The sequence below is a fragment of the Osmerus eperlanus genome, chromosome 25, assembly GCF_963692335.1.
Source record: "Osmerus eperlanus chromosome 25, fOsmEpe2.1, whole genome shotgun sequence".
Classification (NCBI taxonomy): Eukaryota; Metazoa; Chordata; class Actinopteri; order Osmeriformes; family Osmeridae; genus Osmerus; species Osmerus eperlanus.
This window is the reverse complement of record NC_085042.1, coordinates 6,757,138-6,777,233: the sequence shown is the minus strand read 5'-3', so window position 1 is coordinate 6,777,233 and position 20,096 is coordinate 6,757,138. Positions and strand designations below refer to the sequence as shown.

The 20,096-nt window shown below is 46.2% G+C and overlaps 1 protein-coding gene across 4 annotated transcripts; it reads left to right on the top strand.

Moving 5' to 3' along the window:
* Positions 1–7,456: 7,456 nt before the first annotated feature.
* adrb3a (adrenoceptor beta 3a) lies at positions 7,457–19,477 on the top strand. 4 transcript variants are annotated; one of them, XM_062451435.1, is made up of 4 exons: positions 7,457–7,765; positions 7,953–9,352; positions 15,404–15,584; positions 18,632–19,477. In XM_062451435.1, the coding sequence occupies exons 2-3, from the start codon at positions 8,040–8,042 to the stop codon at positions 15,561–15,563; spliced, it is 1,473 nt and encodes a 490-aa protein (XP_062307419.1). In that variant the 5' UTR covers positions 7,457–7,765; positions 7,953–8,039; the 3' UTR covers positions 15,564–15,584; positions 18,632–19,477. The 4 variants fall into 4 exon arrangements, 3 of the variants coding, with proteins under 3 accessions (XP_062307419.1, XP_062307421.1, XP_062307420.1); XR_009928514.1 differs by lacking the exon at positions 18,632–19,477 and adding an exon at positions 13,575–15,257 and having other exon boundaries at positions 7,457–9,352; positions 15,404–15,517; XM_062451437.1 differs by lacking the exon at positions 15,404–15,584 and having other exon boundaries at positions 7,457–9,352.
* Positions 19,478–20,096: the final 619 nt, after the last annotated feature.

Here is a 20,096-nt window from a genome sequence, read left to right as displayed (position 1 = left end):
CCTGCTGAGGGCCTTTTAGATACAATTATTGGTCATTACCTGCCTGTAATGGTTAATGCCTTATCCTGGGTTGGTGAAACACACACAAATGTACGTCCACACACACACACACACACACAAACACACACACACAAACAAACACACTGTTCTAGCCAAGTCAGTGGAAACATTTAGTTACAGCTGTGGAGAGTAATGTCTTTCAGGAGCCAGTGAATGGACCCACTATGAGTCTAAATAAAGGGAGTTTATACTGCCCCAATAAAAACATCTCATATCGACGGGCTTCCCAAACCTTAATTCAGCTGTGAGTGGACTGACTCCATGGGCTGGGGAGCAGGGGTGTGGCGACCTGAGACGAGAGGTCCGACGACACGCACACGAACAGGCCCTCGTCAGCCTGTGAGGATGATGTCAGATGCCCAACAGTCCAGGACATTATGGACATTTTGACATTTTTCTGGAAAAAAGGAACATAGGAACATCTCGTTCACTTTCTCCGCCTGTGGCATGTACTGGAAAAGTGTGTGGACCTGTCAGACCAGGTCAGGTCTGATGGAATAACCACACTGTTGAGGAGCAGGGCGGCTGGCCTGGGTGGAGGCTGACGTAAAAGGCTGTTGAAACCTCCCTTTGCTTTGGCCTCCCGGTGAGACCAGCCTCGGCTTTTGGAGAGCAGTTGACTAACCCCTGTTAGTAAACATAAAGACATCTTGGTACATACTGTAAGAATCTTGTAGAAGCCAGTTAGAAAGCATGTTTTGATATTTTTTAATTCAGGCATTAAAAATGGTATAGTAAATACCAGTAAACTCTAACCACAGGAAACTATGCAATTCTGAGCCTTGATTTTCTGCTGCACTTTCTCTATGCATTTAAAATGTAATGTAATACTTACTTATACCTGACTTATCAGTTAGTATTATTTGCCTAGCAACAGTTGTCAGTATTATTATATATCAATGAAAGATTATCCTCAACCAGTTGGAGGACTTATGATGGATGGGTGTTATCGGGAGATCTGACACTTGTGATGTAGGTATGGATCCTGCTACTACCCATATCTGGATATCTGAAACATAGCATTCATTCCTCACGTTATGCTGAAAACAAACATTCTTAATCTCTCACGACCATTGGCATATCTGATTTCTATGTCATCCTTAATTTCTATGTAACACATACTGGCTCAGTTGTTTTTATTGAAGGATATTCTTTAACTAGGGGTCAGAGGGAATGGAGTTTTTAACGCTATGACCTTCCGTACCCGGACTATTCCTCTTGTTTTTAATAACACACCAGTATACCTTATTGTCATGCCTGTATTGGGCTGTTGAATGTTGACACTGCGATTCTCCAGTCGTGCATGCAAGTCTAATGTCTTTACCCCGCTAACTTCATCAGACCTGACCTCTCCCTCTTTATGAGGTTGTCATGTTCCCCTGATGTTGAGTTACGGCTTCTGGGTCTCACCTTGACTCAGATTTCCTGCTGTAATTGAGTTAGATCATGGATGGTAATAAGTGATTACAGTGATGAATGTCTTTTCAACTTTTACTGGTCGCTACGGGCCAAGCGGGTGCCAACACCAGCTGCAGTGATCTATCCCAAAAGACAGCATGATCAGCTGACCTTCCACCGCTGCACGCTCTGTCTCTCCAGGGCTCTTTTTTTCCTTACCTCTCTGTTCTCACACTCACACTCACACTCACACTCACTCTCTCCCTCCCTCTCTCCCTCTCTCCCTCTCTCCCTCTCTCCCTCTCTCCCTCTCTCCCTCTCTCCCTCTCTCCCTCTCTCCCTCTCCCACCCACCAGGTCCTCCTGAGCCGTTGTGCTGGCGCCAGAGCATAGGAACCCTGCCCTGGTACCTTGAACTGTCCCCTGTGACATGTTTGCTCATCCAGAGTCAGAGCAGATACTGCTTGACCCTCTTAAAGAGACGGCGCTCCATACCGACATCCCTCCAAAACAGACCCTGGTGAAGATCACGCTCAATGACTGGAAAAAAAAACGTACGGGTAACCTTGGTTGTGTGCACAGTGCACAGTGCACTCCCTATACAGTGCATTTGTGAGAGCGTGAGCGTGTTTTGGGCAGAAATGTTTGCCTGAGAGGAGCAAAATGAAAACATTGTATCACCCGTACCAACATGGGTGTTTGAAGGGACTTGTTGTGACAGATCCTCTGCTTTGTAAACTTGTGGGAAAGCAGTGATACTGTCTATAAACACATTAAGCCACAAGGGCCTTCCAGTCGATAGAACCTTGAATATGTAGAAGCCTGCCATGCCAGGTAACTCCCAACACAAACAGCGGCCCTAGTTTCCTGCTCATTACACGCCTGACGGGAGGGAAGGGAGTCTGAGGGTGGGGGAGGAGTGTCCTGAGGTCATTATAACTTGATTGGCAGCCACCCCTCCGTTCAAATGTTGATTTTGTGCAGAAACACACGCGCACACCGTCACTCACTCACTAACAGACACACACACACACCTCACTCACTAACAGACACGATCCGCATGTTTGCACTGTGCTAATGCATACCCACTGTATAATTAGCCTCAGAGCTTTCTTCAACTGTCGGTCCAACACAAGCAAATATTGTGGTCAGCCTCTATAATGTTCGTGAACCAGATACCCATATGGAATGCAAATGATGCTTTAACCACCTAGAAAGAAAGAGCACGTTCAGTTTGTGCCATTGAGAATCTCTGCACAGAACACTCGGACGGAAACCATATGTGTGCATTTAGGCAGTTATCGGCATGGCATGCTCAGACGACCCCAGAAGCAGGCCTGTTCTGAGCGTCTTTGCGGCTGGGACCGGAGCCTTGTGGAGGGCATCAGTGGACCCACGGTGCTGGCCAGGCCTCAGCCGCCCCGACATGTGTTTCCGCTCCCAGGGTAATGAGAACAATTTCCCCCCTGAGCCGATAGCTGTGGAACGCCGAACAGCTTTGTATCAGAACCCCCTCCCCTCCCTACTCTCCCTCCCCCCCCCCCATTCTGCCCCCCTCCCCCTCTGCTCCATGATCTCATCCAGCATCTGTGTTCAGCAGAGAGGACGGGGATTCTGGGCTCGGGCCCCCACGAAACACACAGGCTCTCCCCCGTGGGCCGGACCAGCGGGCCAGGGAGGAGAATCCCTGCCAGGGTCTGGTCTCTCTTTTTGTATCTCGGAACTTTCTCGGTCTGAAGTAAATCAGGAGGACGGTCATTGAGTAATGAAACAGAGGTGCCGGGTGTTGCAACAATAAACATGATATGGATGACCAGAGACCAGGCCAATGCCAGAATCTTGTTAAAAAGTGCTTTGTGTACAGGCCCCATCCTAACTTAGAACAAAAGGTTTTTGAGAACATGTTACTTTAGGTTAGAGTAGATTTTGAGGACACGAGGAACTGTGGTCCAAAAATAGCGACAAAGCAATAGAGGCTGACGGATGACAATAAACGCATCGCGTGACATCATCCCTCGTTATCCACTCATCATCCAAACAGTCAGACAGCCTGACCTCTTACGCCTCGTCCATCAGAGAGCTTGTTGCATTGTTGAGCAATTTCTGGACAAGCGTGCTGGAGCCCGGCTCTAGTGATGCACGCCACTGCCACTGCGGAATACACAACTCTCTCCTCGCATTCTTCTGTTTATTAGAGGCCACAGCAGACTCAAACACACACCACAGAAGAAGACAGTCTGAGAGGTCAACTCAAACACACACCACAGAAGAAGACAGTCTGGGAGGTCAACTCCAACACACACCACAGAAGAAGACAGTCTGGGAAGTCAACTCCAACACACACCACAGAAGAAGACAGTCTGGGAGGTCAACTCCAACACACACCACAGAAGAAGACAGTCTGGGAGGTCAACTCCAACACAAACCACAGAAGAAGACAGTGCCCAGACCTGCCTCCAGGTTTCTCAGCTAGCCGTCTCCTTCTTGCTGTGCGCTGACATCACTGGCTTGGGGGGGTGGAAGGTGGCATGGAAGTGTGTGTGTGTTGGGGGGGGGGGGGGGGTGCTGGAAGTGAAGGTTTGGAGAGCCTGTGTGTGTGGCAGGGTCTGTGGGGAGGGTTGGGATGTTTTGCGCTTGCAGTTTCCTCTCCCCCCCGTACCCGTCCTCTTGATTAGCTTCTCCTGCTAATGGAGAATTTCCTGTGTAAAGAAAAGAAAATGGGATGAACTGGATAGGGCAAACTGCAAACTGATTTGCCAACTGAAAGATAAACAGCAGAGTCACGACATTCATGAGGGGGATCTCCATTCTGTAACCCTGATAGGTTTGTGTCAGGTTTTTTGTTTGGTAAATTGAAACCTGAATCATCTTAGATACATGATACACGGGAAAAAACTTCAATCCCACTTGACCGAATCGTTTGTCTCCATACTAGACTTAATTTCTGTTTGATTGAACTAAAACCTTAAGCCTCTCTCCAGATTGCCAGGGTAGTTATCCACCTGGAGCCATAAGCACAGCTGGAGACATTGGTAGGATCTAAAGTACAATGATTAGCTTCATAACAAGTTCACCTGCTGTGCCCTTATATCAGGGCATGCCATGCTGAAATAAGACTCGGTTTAAGTTCTTCAACCTTGAACAAAAAATTGTTTATTTTCTTTGGATTGGCTTCTGCTATAGATGTAAAAAAATATATTAAAAAACCTGCTGCAACAAACTACAAAGGAATTCTGACGAGAGAATCTTTCACGAGTACAGCTAAGATAAAATCGACTTATGCATGCTAACTCAACTCACAACTTCACCTCACAACCTCATCACCAACTCCTGCAACATATGAACCGAATGACACCTACACAGTGTCACGATGATCTAATCAGACTGCACCCGTCTGAAGGTTTCCATGGTAATTAAGGCAACATTCCCAGGAAACAGAGAGTGTGTGATAAACAGGCGCACTGAGCCTGTGTGGCAGTTCTCATGATTTACAGCCTGTCACACTGCACTGAGCAGCCCCTGTACACTGGGTTTCCTTCCTTTGAGGAGTGGAGCCACATATAGAACATGTCCCTTCAAACCCACTGGTGTCGGTGCCCACATTAGGGGCAGCCGTGAGAGAGACAGAGAGATGACCAACTGCCAAACAGACAGACATATGAGCACAATATTACAAATGACCCCTCGTGGCATGAATCTACTTCGTCTCACTAAGACAGGGGCGTGTCACGTCCACAAGTGCAGTCATCAGCACTGGGACCTGCGTCGAAGCCACGCCCCCCAGCCCCATCAAGTTCATCACCTCCATCACCACCCGAGTATGTGCCAGTCGGCCAAAGACGCCTGGACTAGAATCGGCTCCACATTCAGATTCACCGACGACATCTTCTCACGCAAAGACAAATGAGGACCTGTCAAGCTTTCAGCTCTGCGGCTCCGTGGCTCAAGCTTGATGCCCTGAGACGGGGGCCTTGCTCCCCAGCCCTTAGCACCCCCCTCTTTCCCCTTCCCCTTAATGCGTTCCATCCCCTCTGCCCTGCTTCCTATCCCACGACTGCATGCAGCAGAGCGGGCTACTGAGAATTACATTAGAGTGAGACAGGGGGAGAGGGGGGCACAGGGAGAAGGCCACATACATCATAGTGACAGAGAGAAATGCGTCTTTTAAGATACAATCGTATTGAGCGACCATATTAGCTTTGCTGTAATGGAGGACTTGCCTGGCCGAGAGCTTTTTTGCTCAGGTACCAAATGAGTTAGGATGCGGACAGACACACTTCCAGAAGCACACTGTTCTTTTTTCCAGAGAAAAAAGAGGACATGACAAGGTGCTCCGCAGCTCTAAACCCCATCCTCAGCTTTGCTTTTATAAACCACCAAATGTTTTCTTAAACATTTCTTTGTCATCCCAAAAATATGAACATACCTCCAAGGAACTTAATTTATTTTAAGAACTTCTTATTAAGAACTTCTTATTAAGAACTTCTTATTAAAAGACTGTGATCAGAAAGATCTGAAGATTCGACAGAAGTCTTCCTAGGTCTCCCCGGGGCGTCAGGTTAGTAAGATCTTTCTGGACGGAATCAAACCAGGATCTAGATCAGTCACAGAGACCAACATCCTCATCCTCGATCAACAAACAATCCATGTCATGATTAAAACAAAATCAAATGTTCCACATAAACATTTTGAAAGAAGTCCTCACAGATTCGATTCAGAAAAGTTCAGTTCTACAAAAAGGCTATTATTAAACCGGAGTGCTGTCTTTAGCACGAAGGGGGACAGAAAGGGAAATGACAGTGTTACATATTTAGACACGCTGGGCCTGTGCCCTGCTGGAGCTGCTGTTGGCCAGAGACATCACAACAGCCCACATTGGAGACAGATAGCATGCAAAGAATTCGCTTGATTGTTCTTCCTCTGTGTGTTGGCTCGAGTCACGGCGAGATAACAATCTATTATTTTTTGTGCTTTCGAACTCAGTCAGGGAGGGAAAGGACATATTTCCCTGTTCGGTTCAGCTGGGGGTGTATGCTGTTTTGCGGTCTGCACTTATTGGAAATGTTTGACAGCAAATTCGGTTAAACCCTCGAAACAGATTGCTGCTGTGCACGCTGAATTTGAGAAACTTCTCTCAGGGATGAGAAGCTGTATCTCATGTGGACAGAAACACAGTATTGTGGGGAATGTTTAGTTCTTCTATCTTTCCAAAAACATCTGTAACAGTCCAGAGTTTTTTTTTTTCTTGGGTAGCAGTCAATAGAAAACCCTCTCATAGCCACCATCATTATTTAATTGAGACGTAATTGAGTTCTTGCCGGGCAAATTCGTCCCCAACCACTTCCCACAGGCAGGATGTAGCGGGTGAGTGTGAGAAGTTACATAATATGAACAGCGTCAGATTGAAAGACAGATGGATATCTTGGCAGAGCCGGCAGCGAACAAGTCAGTCCAGTTGCTGCTATGTGAAAACCCCCAAGTCATTGGTTAACAACAACAGAACAACAAGCGTGGTTAACCACAGGCCAGAACAAGTCATTGTGGCCCACTGGCCAGTGTAAACTTTTACATTATCTCAGCATTGACAGATGTCCTTCTTCTCTATCTGAACTGTGGTGTTGAGCTAGCTGAACACTTGCTGGTGAGTGCCGCAGTGAAGGGTCTTGGCATTGCCTTACCTGATGCCTGTGTTTCACTGGGTTGTGTGGGTGTTTGTAAGTGGGCAGTGCTCCCTGCGTCTTTAATGGCATGGTCTCAACACACAACCACACTTCACTGCTCCTCCCCCCCTCTCTCCTGGGTGTGATTATATGTAGGCTGAGGGCGACCTACACTTTGGCTACAGCCAAAAGACAGAGAGAGAGAGAGAGTGGAGGGGGGGGGGGGGAGAGAGAGAGGTGGGGGGGAGGAGAGAGGGGAGGAGAAGGAGGAGAGATAGGGAGATACTGAAAAGAGGGTGGGGGCAAGCTCTTGGTGCACTCTGCTTGTTCTGTGTCAGCGTCACAGCTGCTTGCTCTACTCCAGTGGCATCGCTTTTCTACAACACATTGTGAAAACTCTCCAGCTACAAGTGTCGACTGGACTTATCTTGTATTCCACTGGACTACATAGACTTTGTCCGATTTTGAAAACTTTTACTCGACTCACATTTTGGTTGTTGTGCCCTATCTTTTACATGGAGTTGTTACATTTGCAGGGTTTGCTATTAATTTGGACATCTCAGGATTCACTGCCTGTGCCACTTGCTTCAAAGGAACTTCTCATCTTTGATTTTTTGGTCTCCGTAGACATTAAGGAAACACGCATAGGTCATTGATGCTTTTACGACACTGAAAACTTGTACAAAAAATGTTTCTGCTGGATTTATATTTAAATTGTTAACTTAAATTGATACTTTATACAAGTTTGAGAATGTTACTTTGAGAGAAAATCCACAAACCAATAAGTCAAGAAAGTCCTTCAAAATGCTCATTAGAAAGTTCTTTTCATTCTCAGGATTCTTCAGGATTTGATGAGTTCCGGATTGGAGAATCTCAATACTCGCTACATGTTGCTTTGCCAAAAAAAACTTTCCCAGTGAAGATGGACTACAACTTGAGCAGCCCCGTGGCCAACGGTACGACAGAGCCTTACCACCCGGCTGCTGGACCCTGGATGCTCATAGTCCTGGTCGTCATCATCCTGACCATCGTGGTGGGTAACCTGCTGGTCATCATAGCCATCGCACGCACCTCCCAGCTGCAGACGATGACCAACATCTTCATCACGTCGCTGGCCTGTGCCGACCTCATCATGGGGTTACTGGTGGTCCCCCTGGGCGCCACCATCGTGGTGACGGGAAACTGGCAGCTGAGCACCACGTCCTGCGAGCTGTGGACGTCCGTGGATGTCCTGTGCGTCACGGCGAGCATCGAGACGCTGTGCGCGATCGCCGTGGACCGCTACATCGCCATCACGCGGCCCCTGAGGCACAAGGTGCTGATCAACAAGTGGCGCGCACGGCTGATCGTGTGCGTGGTGTGGGTGGTGTCGGCGCTCATCTCCTTCGTGCCCATCATGAACCAGTACTGGCAGGCGGAGAACGACCCCGAGGCGAAGAAGTGCTACGAGGACGACGCGTGTTGCGACTTTGTGACCAACAGGACCTTCGCCATCATATCCTCCGTGGTGTCCTTCTACATCCCTTTGCTCATCATGATCTTCGTCTACGCCAAAGTCTTCCTGATAGCCACGCGGCAGGTGCAGCTCATCGACCGGAACCGGCTCCGTTTCCAGAACGAGCGCTCCGGGGGCCCGACCCAGCCGGGGGGCCCCGTCCGGACCGCTCCTCCCCCCCCCCAGGGCTGCGGGGGCTCAGCCAGCAGCAGCACGCACAGCAGGAAGAGTTCCCGGAGACGGTCGTCGCGCCTCACGGTTGTCAAGGAGCACAAAGCCCTGAAGACGCTGGGGATCATCATGGGCACCTTCACCCTCTGCTGGCTGCCCTTCTTCGTGGCCAACATCATCAACGTGTTCAACCGGAACATTCCCTCCGGGGACATCTTCCGGATGCTCAACTGGCTGGGGTACATCAACTCCGGCCTCAACCCCATCATCTACTGCAGGAGCCCCGAGTTCCGCGCCGCCTTCAAGAACCTCCTGGGCTGCCCGTGGATAGCCACCCCGCGGCTCAACACCTTCTACAAGGAGCTCCGGACGCGCTGCCCCTGCTTCCTGGGCGCGGTGGAGGCCGGGGCGGCCGGATCGTTCCAGAAGACCCCCGTGACCCCCACGGATGGGCACGAGAGCCTGGGGAGCAGCCAGGGGAGTTACAAGAGCGAGGAGCCGTCACCCGGACCCCCACACTCAAACGGCAGTACGCAGTTCAGCGGCTTCTCTGAACCAGAGTCAGAATTGTAAGTCCTTCACCGTTTTTCATTAATGTCCTAACTAGAAACTACAATCCTTCCAGTAGCACATACTGGTGCCACATCAGATTTTATATTTAAGTAGGGGACCGCTGTGATATGCATACAGCGCAGTGTCATTATTGGAGATCTGTCAGGGAGGCAGAACATGTGTCAGAATAAGCCATCAGTCGAATCAAACGTTCTGCTGGGTGCTGATCAAATGGAATATCAGCGCGTTTGGTCTTTGTGTTCCGTGAAAGTTCCTCTGGCCCCGTGGCCCCAGCCTGCATCTCTGTGCAGCCCAGAGCAGAGCAGACAGGGATATGCATATATACATACAGTACCAATCACCAAGTTTGGACACATTTTCCCAATGTGTCCAAACTTTTGACTGGTACTGTAGATATCTCTGATATCTCTGTTTCCCACTCATCCTCTAATCCTCATCTTTGCTTGTGTCTGTGAGAGTTGTGGGGGGGGGGGGGATATTTCTGCGTCACCATGGCATCTGAGCAAACGGTTGACTTTGAATCTGGGCTCAGTTCACCGTTAGGGTTCTGAGATGACTTGTAAGATATTAGTCACAAAGAAGAAAGTGTGGATGTGAACCTCAGGACTCTTTGCGCCTTGAACAAGAGAGAATCCATATATGGATGAATAAATCACCGGCCTGCCATGGCAGATTAAAATAGATTTAATCGAGAAAGGTACTAAAACAAATATTGACTGAAACATAGGATCCTGAAGAAATATAACAAAGTTACACAATGTCATGTGGAAATGTAATCTCTGCATTTCCACTCTGCAAACCAATAAACATCAAGGTAGTTCATTTGAAGTTTGTAGATTTCTGCTGCCATATTGTGTTACCTGCTCTCCATCTTAGAGCCAAGCTGATGTCAACGTTACATAAATGATCAACAGATGTGCAATGTTTTGTTGTGGCAACAGGAAACTGGAACTTTTGATCAATACTTTTTTTTTTAATAAAATCCGAAACCTTAACCTTTACTTTTCAAATCCATTTGAAAAGTTAAACACATCAATTGTGAAACATAAAACTGCCATTTACCAATCAAAAAATTCCCAACAGTATCACGAGAGGCAGTATGGGAGAGACTATATGAGGGAGGCAGGATGAGAGGCAGTACGGGAGGCAGTGAGACAGAGGCAGTATGAGGGAAGCAGTTTGAGAGAGGCAGTATTAGAGACATTGTGTGAGAGTGTGTTTCTGCCTCCTCCAGGGCCCCTTTACAGCCTGGGCAACGCCCCCTAGAGCTGATAACCCTTTATCACTGGCCCACAAGACATCTCTTCACCAGCACAGGCTGTTTACTTCACAAACAGCCAATGAGATCACACGCTGAAGAGCCCCGGTTCAGCTACGGTATGGCCGGGACGCTTCACAGGGATCCTTCTAAACTCACCCAGTAGTACAGCCGGCGAGTCATTTTAAATCCCCCTTGAGGGCTGAGGCTGAGCGGTTTGGCTTTGAGTGACATCCCCTCCTCTGTGCAAGGAAAACAAGACAGTGACTATGTCACTAATTTGGGGTATTAAGGAAAAGCTTGTCTTCCTTTGGTGGTGTCAGGAGCTTTGTTATCGTTACTGATCTGTCTCGGCGGGGTTTATGAAGCATGGAGGCTGTTAATTTGCACGCATTCCTCCCACACATGCACACACTCCAGTCCAAGGCGAGCTCCAGAGCTCCGTGGCTGATGATCGCCTGGCCACGGGCACAAGGGGTCCTGGCCACGGGCACCAGGGGTCCTGGCCACGGGCACCAGGGGTCCTGGCCACGGGCACCAGGGGTCCTGGCCACGGGCACCAGGGGTCCTGGCCACGGGCACCAGGGGTCCTGGCCACGGGCACCAGCGGTTCAGCCCGCGCTCTGAACCGCTAGATTCACACGTGTGTTCGACCAATCCTCTCACAGTTCTTTCCGTCCCGTGTTTCCATCTCGACCGCGTTTACACAGATGTGATCCATTGCACGCCGAGATGGGAGACATTTAGGAGCCCCCCCCCCCCCAAAAGCCCGTCCTTAAAAGGAGCCTGGCGTGTTCCACGGTTCGCCAGCCTGAGGGCGAAGGCTCAGAGGAGAAGGATTGGACGGATTGTCAGGGAGATCATGAGGAGCAGGAAGTGTCTCGGAGGAGGTTTGGTGGGTGAGATGCGATGGTCCCATCGTAGAGTCTGGATGGTGAGTCTGGACGGTGAGAGCATGTGCTCTCTATTAGACCTCGGGCGACGCGGGGAGTGGGGGAGTCCGGTTTCCGTCCCAGCGGTGATCTGCAAGGGCTCTACGGTCTCAGAACCCAGAATCAGAATGGGGATTTATTCGCCATGAAAGTTTGCACAGAAAAGGAATTAGCTTTGGCAGGAAGGTGCATACAATAAACATATAGGGACCTAAAATTTAAATATGTGGACTATCTATACTAAGGGTACATAAACTAGCAGTACTAAGTGGAATTAGAATTAAATTAAATATACAATAAAATATAAGTTGCCGTAATTTACAATATAAAAATACAAAAATACAAATATTACAAAAAATACAAATGTACAAGATACAATTTTGTAATGCAGTGCAAAAAGCAGTGTGTTTTAAGCAGGAAGTCATTAGAGTCAGTGTGGTCCCTTGGCCTTGTTGAAGAGGCCAACAGCGGAAGGGAAGAAACTGTTTTTGTGGCGTTAGGTATTGGTCCTGATGGACCGCAGCCTTCTGCCGGAGGGGAGTGACTGAAACAGGGAGTGTCCAGGGTGGGAGGAGTCGGCCACAATCTTCCTCGCTCGCCTCAGGGTCCTCAAGGTGTGCAGGTCCTCGAGGGTAAGCAGATTGCAGCCAATCACCTTCTCAGCAGTGCGGATGATACGATGCAGCCTGCTCTTGTCCTTGGCAGTGGCAGCAGCGTACCAGACGGTGATGGAGGAGGTGAGGATGGACTCAATGATGGCTGAGTAGAAGTGCACCATCATTGTCTTTGGCAGGTTGAATTTCTTCAGCTGCTGAAACGTCATCCAAACACCTGGATGCAGTGATCTAACCATTACAACACGTCCGAGGTCACTTCCCTGACCCCCCTCTGTGTGACCGAGGGGGTTGGTGAGGAAGCAGGAACATTGACAGAGACCAACAGTGATGGCTCCAAATGCAATGCTGAGCTCATGTTTTCAGGAGAGGGGGAACAGGGGGCTTTTTTATTGAAAGAAGGGGTGTCTATTCCAGGAGAAATTCATCCAGTCTACACACGCCATTTTCTGCTCTGCTGCTGTGGACAGAAAACATCGGTGCATTTCTTGCAAGCACGTAAACACACATTTCACAAGTTTTCTAGTATCGATAGTCCACATATTTAAATTTTAGGTCCCTATATGTTTATTGTATGCACCTTCCTGCCAAAGCAAATTCTTTGTCTTTGCAAACTTTCATGGCGAATAAATCCCCATTCTGATTCTGATTCTGATTCTGAAACTAGTGCACAACATCAACGTCATCATTCTCAGCCACTCCCTCTGTTCGCTGATTGGACCTACAAAAAATGTGTTTCTGAAAACCGACTAATACACCGGAATCCCAGACCAAGTACAGAAGCAAAATCAAAATTGAGCGGAAGTACGTAAGAGGGCAGAGCCAGGCTACTGAAACTGAGGTCATAGCTAGATTTGGATTCAGATTTGGGTTGAACTGGTGTGATGAAAGAGATTGGAATTGTGTGGGTCTGAGATCATATGCCATTTTGCAAACTTTTCTGTCCAAACAATAGATTGAAAGAGAACTGGAGCTTAGTGTGTTTTTTTTCTTTTCTTCACGTCAATATGTAGAGTAAATGTCTGGAAGCTGGGAATGTTTACAAGTTGCTTTTATGTATTGCGTGTTTTAGAGAGCTTGGCTTAGTAGCAGTGACAGTGGCACTAAAAGGTTACGACCTTGTCTGAGTCCTAGCACAGTTCATGGGAGCCTATTGTGGCTCTTTGTAGAATTGGCTTTGGGATTTGTGCTGAAGACAAGCTATCACCCCCCGGACCTGTCAGGGCTCCTGTTGGGGCGTACGTTTAAACTCTAGGACTCTCAGTCAGGTATTACATTATAAAACGTTATTTGTTTCGTTTTGGGTCTCATACAGACGCAGAAATGAAAGAACATAGCTAGAATAGCTGGGAAATGTACTACGTTTAGAAATAACACAGTTGCACTGCTGTAACTTTGTTTTCATCTGAAAAAGCCAACAGCCAAATGGATCTGAAGACTTTCCCCTAGGGCCCGGTCAGCCAGGAGGGGCGGTTTTAAAACATCACTGCGGCTGTACGGCTGAGCCATGGATCTCAAGCAACAACACTCCAGATGTGCCTTAACAAGCAGGCCAGGCTCTCGTGATACGCTAATGTCATCGTCGTCAAGAGAACATGAGTGAGAAGCGCAGTCCGCCATTATTTCCCTGCTCCCCGACGGAGAGGGAAATCCAGACCGCAGAGAGAAGGTCACAGACATGATGTCTGCTGAAACGTCATCCAAACACCTGGATGCAGTGATCTAACCATTACAACACGTCCAAGGTCACTTCCCTGACCCCCCTCTGTGTGACCGAGGGGGTTGGTGAGGAAGCAGGAACATTGACAGAGACCAACAGTGATGGCTCCAAATGCAATGCTGAGCTCATGTTTTCAGGAGAGGGGGAACAGGGTCACGGCCGTCATCGGCACATGCTTTCGTGTTCATTGAAAAGCAGAGATGCATGCAACTGCTGGCCATGTCAACATGCTCAACGGGCGGAGCATTTGTGTTTTTGTCACGTATCCAGTGTGTTATCTGGTCCAACATGTTCACTCTCCTATGGACTGTTAGAGCCTTGCATTTTGTGGAGCCGCATTAGGCAGTGCAGATTATGTATTTGTGGAAAGCCCTATTAAAGTGAACTTAAGTGATTACGATTCAATTATCTCGAGATTGTTCAATAACGCAGGGTATTCGCTGTACAGTGCTTAACCAAAAATAGAATTCAACGGATTTAAACTAATCATGTTGATGTTTAAAATCACTTAAGCATACAGCCAGATAAGGTCAATTGAGCATGGCGTGCTCGAGTTTACAGCACTCATCTGTCTTTAATGCATGTTTTTATGCAGTGGACAGCCCTTCCTGGTTAGCGCTCATTAATTAGCAAAGCTCTCAGCATCCGGCTGTACATTCTGTCACACATGTTCACCACATCATGGGAACACATGGAGGAGGGGGAGGGGGGAAGTGTGACGTTGACAGTTTGAGTAATGGGAAGGACATCAACTCTTCTGGCCTAATCTGATGTGATACGGGGCTTTTTTATTGAAAGAAGGGGTGTCTATTCCAGGAGAAATTCATCCAGTCTACACACGCCATTTTCTGCTCTGTTGCTGTGGACAGAAAACATCGGTGCATTTCTTGCAAGCGTTTAAACACACATTTCACAAGTTTTATATTCTTATGGACTGAAACTGAGGTCATAGCTAGATTTGGATTCAGATTTGGGTTGAACTGGTGTGATGAAAGAGATTGGAATTGTGTGGGTCTGAGATCATATGCCATTTTGCAAACTTTTCTGTCCAAACAATAGATTGAAAGAGAACTGGAGCTTAGTGTGTTTTTCTTTTCTTCACGTCAATATGTAGAGTAAATGTCTGGAAGCTGGGAATGTTTACAAGTTGCTTTTATGTATTGCGTGTTTTAGAGACCTTGGCTTAGTAGCAGTGACAGTGGCACTAAAAGGTTACGACCTACACAGCTTGTCTGAGTCCTAGCACAGTTCATGGGAGCCTATTGTGGCTCTTTGTAGAATTGGCTTTGGGATTTGTGCTGAAGACAAGCTATCACCCCCCGGACCTGTCAGGGCTCCTGTTGGGGCATACGTTTAAACTCTAGGACTCTCAGTCAGGTATTACATTATAAAACGTTATTTGTTTTGTTTTGGGTCTAATACAGACGCAGAAATGAAAGAACATAGCTAGAATAGCTGGGAAATGTACTACGTTTAGAAATAACACAGTTGCACTGCTGTAACTTTGTTTTCATCTGAAAAAGCCAACAGCCACATGGATCTGAAGACTTTCCCCTAGGGCCCGGTCAGCCAGGAGGGGCGGTTTTAAAACATCACTGCGGCTGTACGGCTGAGCCATGGATCTCAAGCAACAACACTCCAGATGTGCCTCAACAAGCAGGCCAGGCTCTCGTGATACGCTAATGTCATCGTTGGATACTGAGGGTAAATGACTTAAGCGGTCTGAACTCAAGACACAACTCCCATGGATGTTTGCAGAGAAACTTAGCTTGTGTATGTTCGAAGAAGGTGTGTCATGCCATCTCTTTACCTTGCAGACTTCTGGTGTTGTCTTAGCTTCCAGTGGTATAGCATAGAAACGGCTCGGGGAGGGAACCCATTGTGCAGAAAGAGGCGAAGGAGAAATGTCCGTCTGTGTCTCCTTATCCTAGGACCTCCAGTAACTCAGAGACAAGACATAACTGACTCAAATACCTCAAAGAACAACACATTAGGGTGCAGTACACCAGTGCTTACTGGTGTGACAATGTTGACTCAGGATACAGCAATACAATAATGTTTTAAAGATACGTACAGAGTTGTTACGTAAATTAGTATCTTTGGACTGGTTCTGGCTGAAGTTGATATGATCTATGAGGTTTCTTCATTCAGCTTGCATGGTACCGTAGAGTACAATGTTCAACATTCTTATGTCCACGGTAATGGCAATAAATTATTAATACCGATGGTACATAAAACACTTCCAGATACATTAGGTTTAGCTGTTGAACAAAGGATGGCAACCTAAAAATTACGTTTCTTGTGAAACGTGGAAACAGGAAGTTGATCTGATGACAGATGAATGCCCTGAACAGTTTATCTAATAAATCACTATAGAGAGTCCAGAGAAAGGATTCAACACAATGCTAACTACTTCCTCTTACAGTCAGTGACGACTGTACTATTATATACGGCCATGTCATACAGTAAATACAGGTTGGTAGATTGTACAATGAACAACTGCAATCCATTTACAAAGACATTTTGCACTGACCAAGCTATGTAAATATTTTCTTTAATACTCCACACTTCGAATTATATTTCTCAACTCCTGTGAGTTTGTTATTGTGCAAATTATTAGGCACGATTAATAGATGTTTTGACCTAAACCAGGGAGATCAGGTGTTGGGAGAGCATTCAGTGAGGACTATTTCAGGCAGCAGTGATGTGAGAAATCTCCAAGACTCATTTTCAAAGGATAGCTGAATATTTGATCCAATCCCAGCGTATCAAGAGTTTAAATGCTGGGCTCAGGTAGCTGAGAAGAATACAGCGCAGGATGGGACACATGCAGATAGAAGAGATGGAAAGACTAAATGACTCTAATCCATAACGAAACTCCTTTTTCCACCTCATAAAAACAGCTGGCCAAAATCAATCTTTTTTTTGCCAGATCAGCTTGAGGAGAAACACATCCTATGCGGGTAATGGAAAATTCCAAGTGAATTTGTCATGTTAATTATAAATAAAACATTTACATTCAATAAAATGTATTTTATTATTATCACATAATGAAGTTTGAGGAAGGAAATTGTAAATCATCTATACACTACTGAAAATCTTCATCCTATTTTATTAGATAATATACTAGAAATACATTCTAAAAGAATAGAGCAAGCCAACCAAGTGAAATATAGTTCCTTAGTAGTAGCTTTACTTAAGAGAACAAAAATCCCAGAGCAGTGATCAAATAACAATAACAATAATTGAAATAATTGGTGTAGCAGTTTGTATGTGTTCTCAATCAGGGAAGCGAACATACAGTATGAGGTAACCTTGATTTGACACAAAATAATACAATACGCAAATATTTTTGCAGAAAAGGGTTCCAGGGGCGAGACCACCATCCCTGGCCACCAAGTCTTCCTTCTGCCTGCTAACAGGCATGGCAAAAGGGAAAAACACACCAATGTGAGATGACGGATGTATCCCTGTTGACTGTGGAAGACATGCAGCCAAACTGCTCCACCCAATCAGATTGAGAAGGAGAAAGAGTTCAGGGGTCACGTCAGGTGTTGCTGAAGTCCAGAAACTCCTTCTTTGTCTCTGTCTTTGCGAGGACCAAAACCAACAGGCTGATCTCCTTCATTTCTGCAGTGTAAACCTCCTCTCTGTGTCCTCCAGAGCACTGTGACGTGTTTTTGATCAAGTTCATGTTTTTAAAGTAAAGGAGCTAACTTTAGAATATCAAGTGCTTTTTTTAGGCGGTCGTTCTGCCAAAGAATTGAAGCCCACCAAAGATCTAGTTTCTTTAAAGGGTCAGAGTGACTTTATCTACAGGTTCTTGCAGAACAGTGATGGTTGTGAATTGTTTATACCTTCCTGTGGAGACATGTACAGTTTAACTCGATAGGATCAGAATTTCAGGCATTTCGGGAAAAGATAGGAAGGGCACTAAGAGGGTAAGGAAGGAGGGAATATTTCGAGAACTCGTTCAGAGACTGGCATTCAAAAGAACACCAATGACAAGCAAGGGAATAACTTTCAAAACTACTATTACTACTAACTACTTTAACTTTAAAGCAATTCTTTAAATAGCATTACAAAGTTGTTATTATTCTTAGTTCTGCAGGTACGTTTGTTCCAATTTTAGGATTCTCTTGCTGTAGAAGAATCACATTTGCTGATTGTTTGTGCACGTTGAAGTACTTTCTCTAACCAGTGTGTGTCAGGGTTAACTTTCACAGGGGCAATCTCCAAATCTAATAAACAATCACCCTCTTGATGATGAGATGGCTTGCTGGTCCAAAAGTGGGAATGCTTCAAAAAAGAAATAAGCAAATGGGCCACATGTTTGGGATGTCATGGCGGTATGAACAAACGTCTGATCTTGTAAAGCAAATGTGCATGTCATAAGTGACAGTGCCACATGTGACAGCTTAATCCTGTCAGGTTTAGATCTCTGGCTGTCACTTCCAATCCAAAAGAGCAAAGAGGAAAGTCAGCATCTAAAAAAAGGAATGTAATTTTTTCCTGTCTAAGATTGATTCTTTCAGAGATGACAAGCCTAGATATTTGTATTTTATTATTCGTTCATTTTTGTGTGTGTATGTGTGTGTGTGTGTATGTGTGTTGAAGGGGAGGATCATCAGTCATTTTATTGAGGCAACTTTTCAACTGAGTCAGCCATTTGAAATGTTATGCATTCTCCTCTGGCAGAATTGTTAGTTCACCTGTACCCCAAGAATATTAATCTGTCTTTCTTCTCTCAGTTTCACATTACAGGATAACGAAGGCTGAGGGAGAGATCAGAGCACTGAAGACGACAGAGGCCTGTCTCCTGAGAAAAGACGCGACTGCATGGGCTTGTGGAGATGGGGGGGGGGGTGAAGACGGGTCCAGGAAGTGAGATGGCGGGTCCAGGAAGTGAGATGGCGGGTCCAGGAAGTGAGATGGCGACGGGCCACATCGAAGTGGAGGACTAAAGGGCCGGACAGGGAGCGTTGACTGAGTCAAAGCCACACTGCCACGTAGTGGCGGATCTGGACATGAGAAAGAAGATCTTGCTTCAACTGAGACGGTAGTATGATGGAACTGACTCTCCCATTGCATCAGCACGCTCCCAGCATACGGTGTACGATATTACTGTGGACGGACTTTCCCCACAGCGAGAGAGACTTCCAGTTGCTCTCATGATGTGGATCAGTGACACACCAATAGAGACTGGAGAAGCAAAACACGTCTCACTACTAGAATAAAGTGGCAGATTTTGCAACAAACAACCATTACTAAATTATTTATTTATTGTATACCTATTTGTAAATGCAAGAAGTATTAAGTTAATGATACCAGAATGTCATGCTGTATGTTTTCACTGTCCACTAGTAATGTCCCAAAGTAACTAGATTTAACTTTCTGCAGCATCAACCCTTTTATTGCCAACGAGCTGTGTATGGAATCCACATTCACTGCATTCTGGTCTTTTAGTTTAGTTCTGGTGCTGTTTGCTCCTGTTTTCTCCTAAGAGTCTGAAATTTGGCCATTTGCTATTAAACTGGTCAGACCATCCCTTTGCCTTGCACACATTAATAAAATGTAAAATAAAAAAAATAAAACAATTGTCAATTAACTTTTTCTGCAGCTAACAATGTTCAAAGAGCTGTATGTTTGCATGCATGTGTGCACACACTCGTGTGTGAACGTGTGTGTGTGTTGTGTTTAGGAGAATGCACATTAGTGTTTGACAAGACAGAGAGCAGAAATAAATAAAGAGACAAAGAGAGGAAGAAAGGAAATCAGTGATGAGAGTAAGGAGAGAGATGTGCCTGCACAATCCCTCCCTTCACAGTGTACACTATAAACCTCACTCTGTCAAACTTGCTCTGGGCAAAGAAACATCATGTTATGAAAACACCCTTATCGCAACAGTTTGGATGGAAACACTTATTCTGACAGGGCCCAAATTGATACCTATTAAGTAAAGCAGTGTTAAAGTTTGTGTTTTCTAAAAGTGCAAAAGCCATATCAATATTCCACAACACACAATCATATGAGGAGAAACAATCTCTACAAGCTTTGATAACAAAACTAACACCATGAAAAGTGGCCAAAGTCAAAGCCCCAAGCTCTGGACACTGGATTAACCCCATGTCCAAAGCAACGGAGTCATCTAGAATAACGACAAATATTCATACCACAAAACGTTTAGCATAATAAACACAAAATACGGATAGGCCT

Coding starts and splice junctions, on each gene's coding strand:
- adrb3a (XM_062451435.1), top strand. CDS start 8,040: ATGGACTACAACTTGAGCAGCCCCGTGGCCAACGGTACGACAGAGCCT. Junction 9,353..15,403: donor TCTGAACCAGAGTCAGAATT/GTAAGTCCTTCA, acceptor CATCTGAAAAAG/CCAACAGCCACATGGATCTG.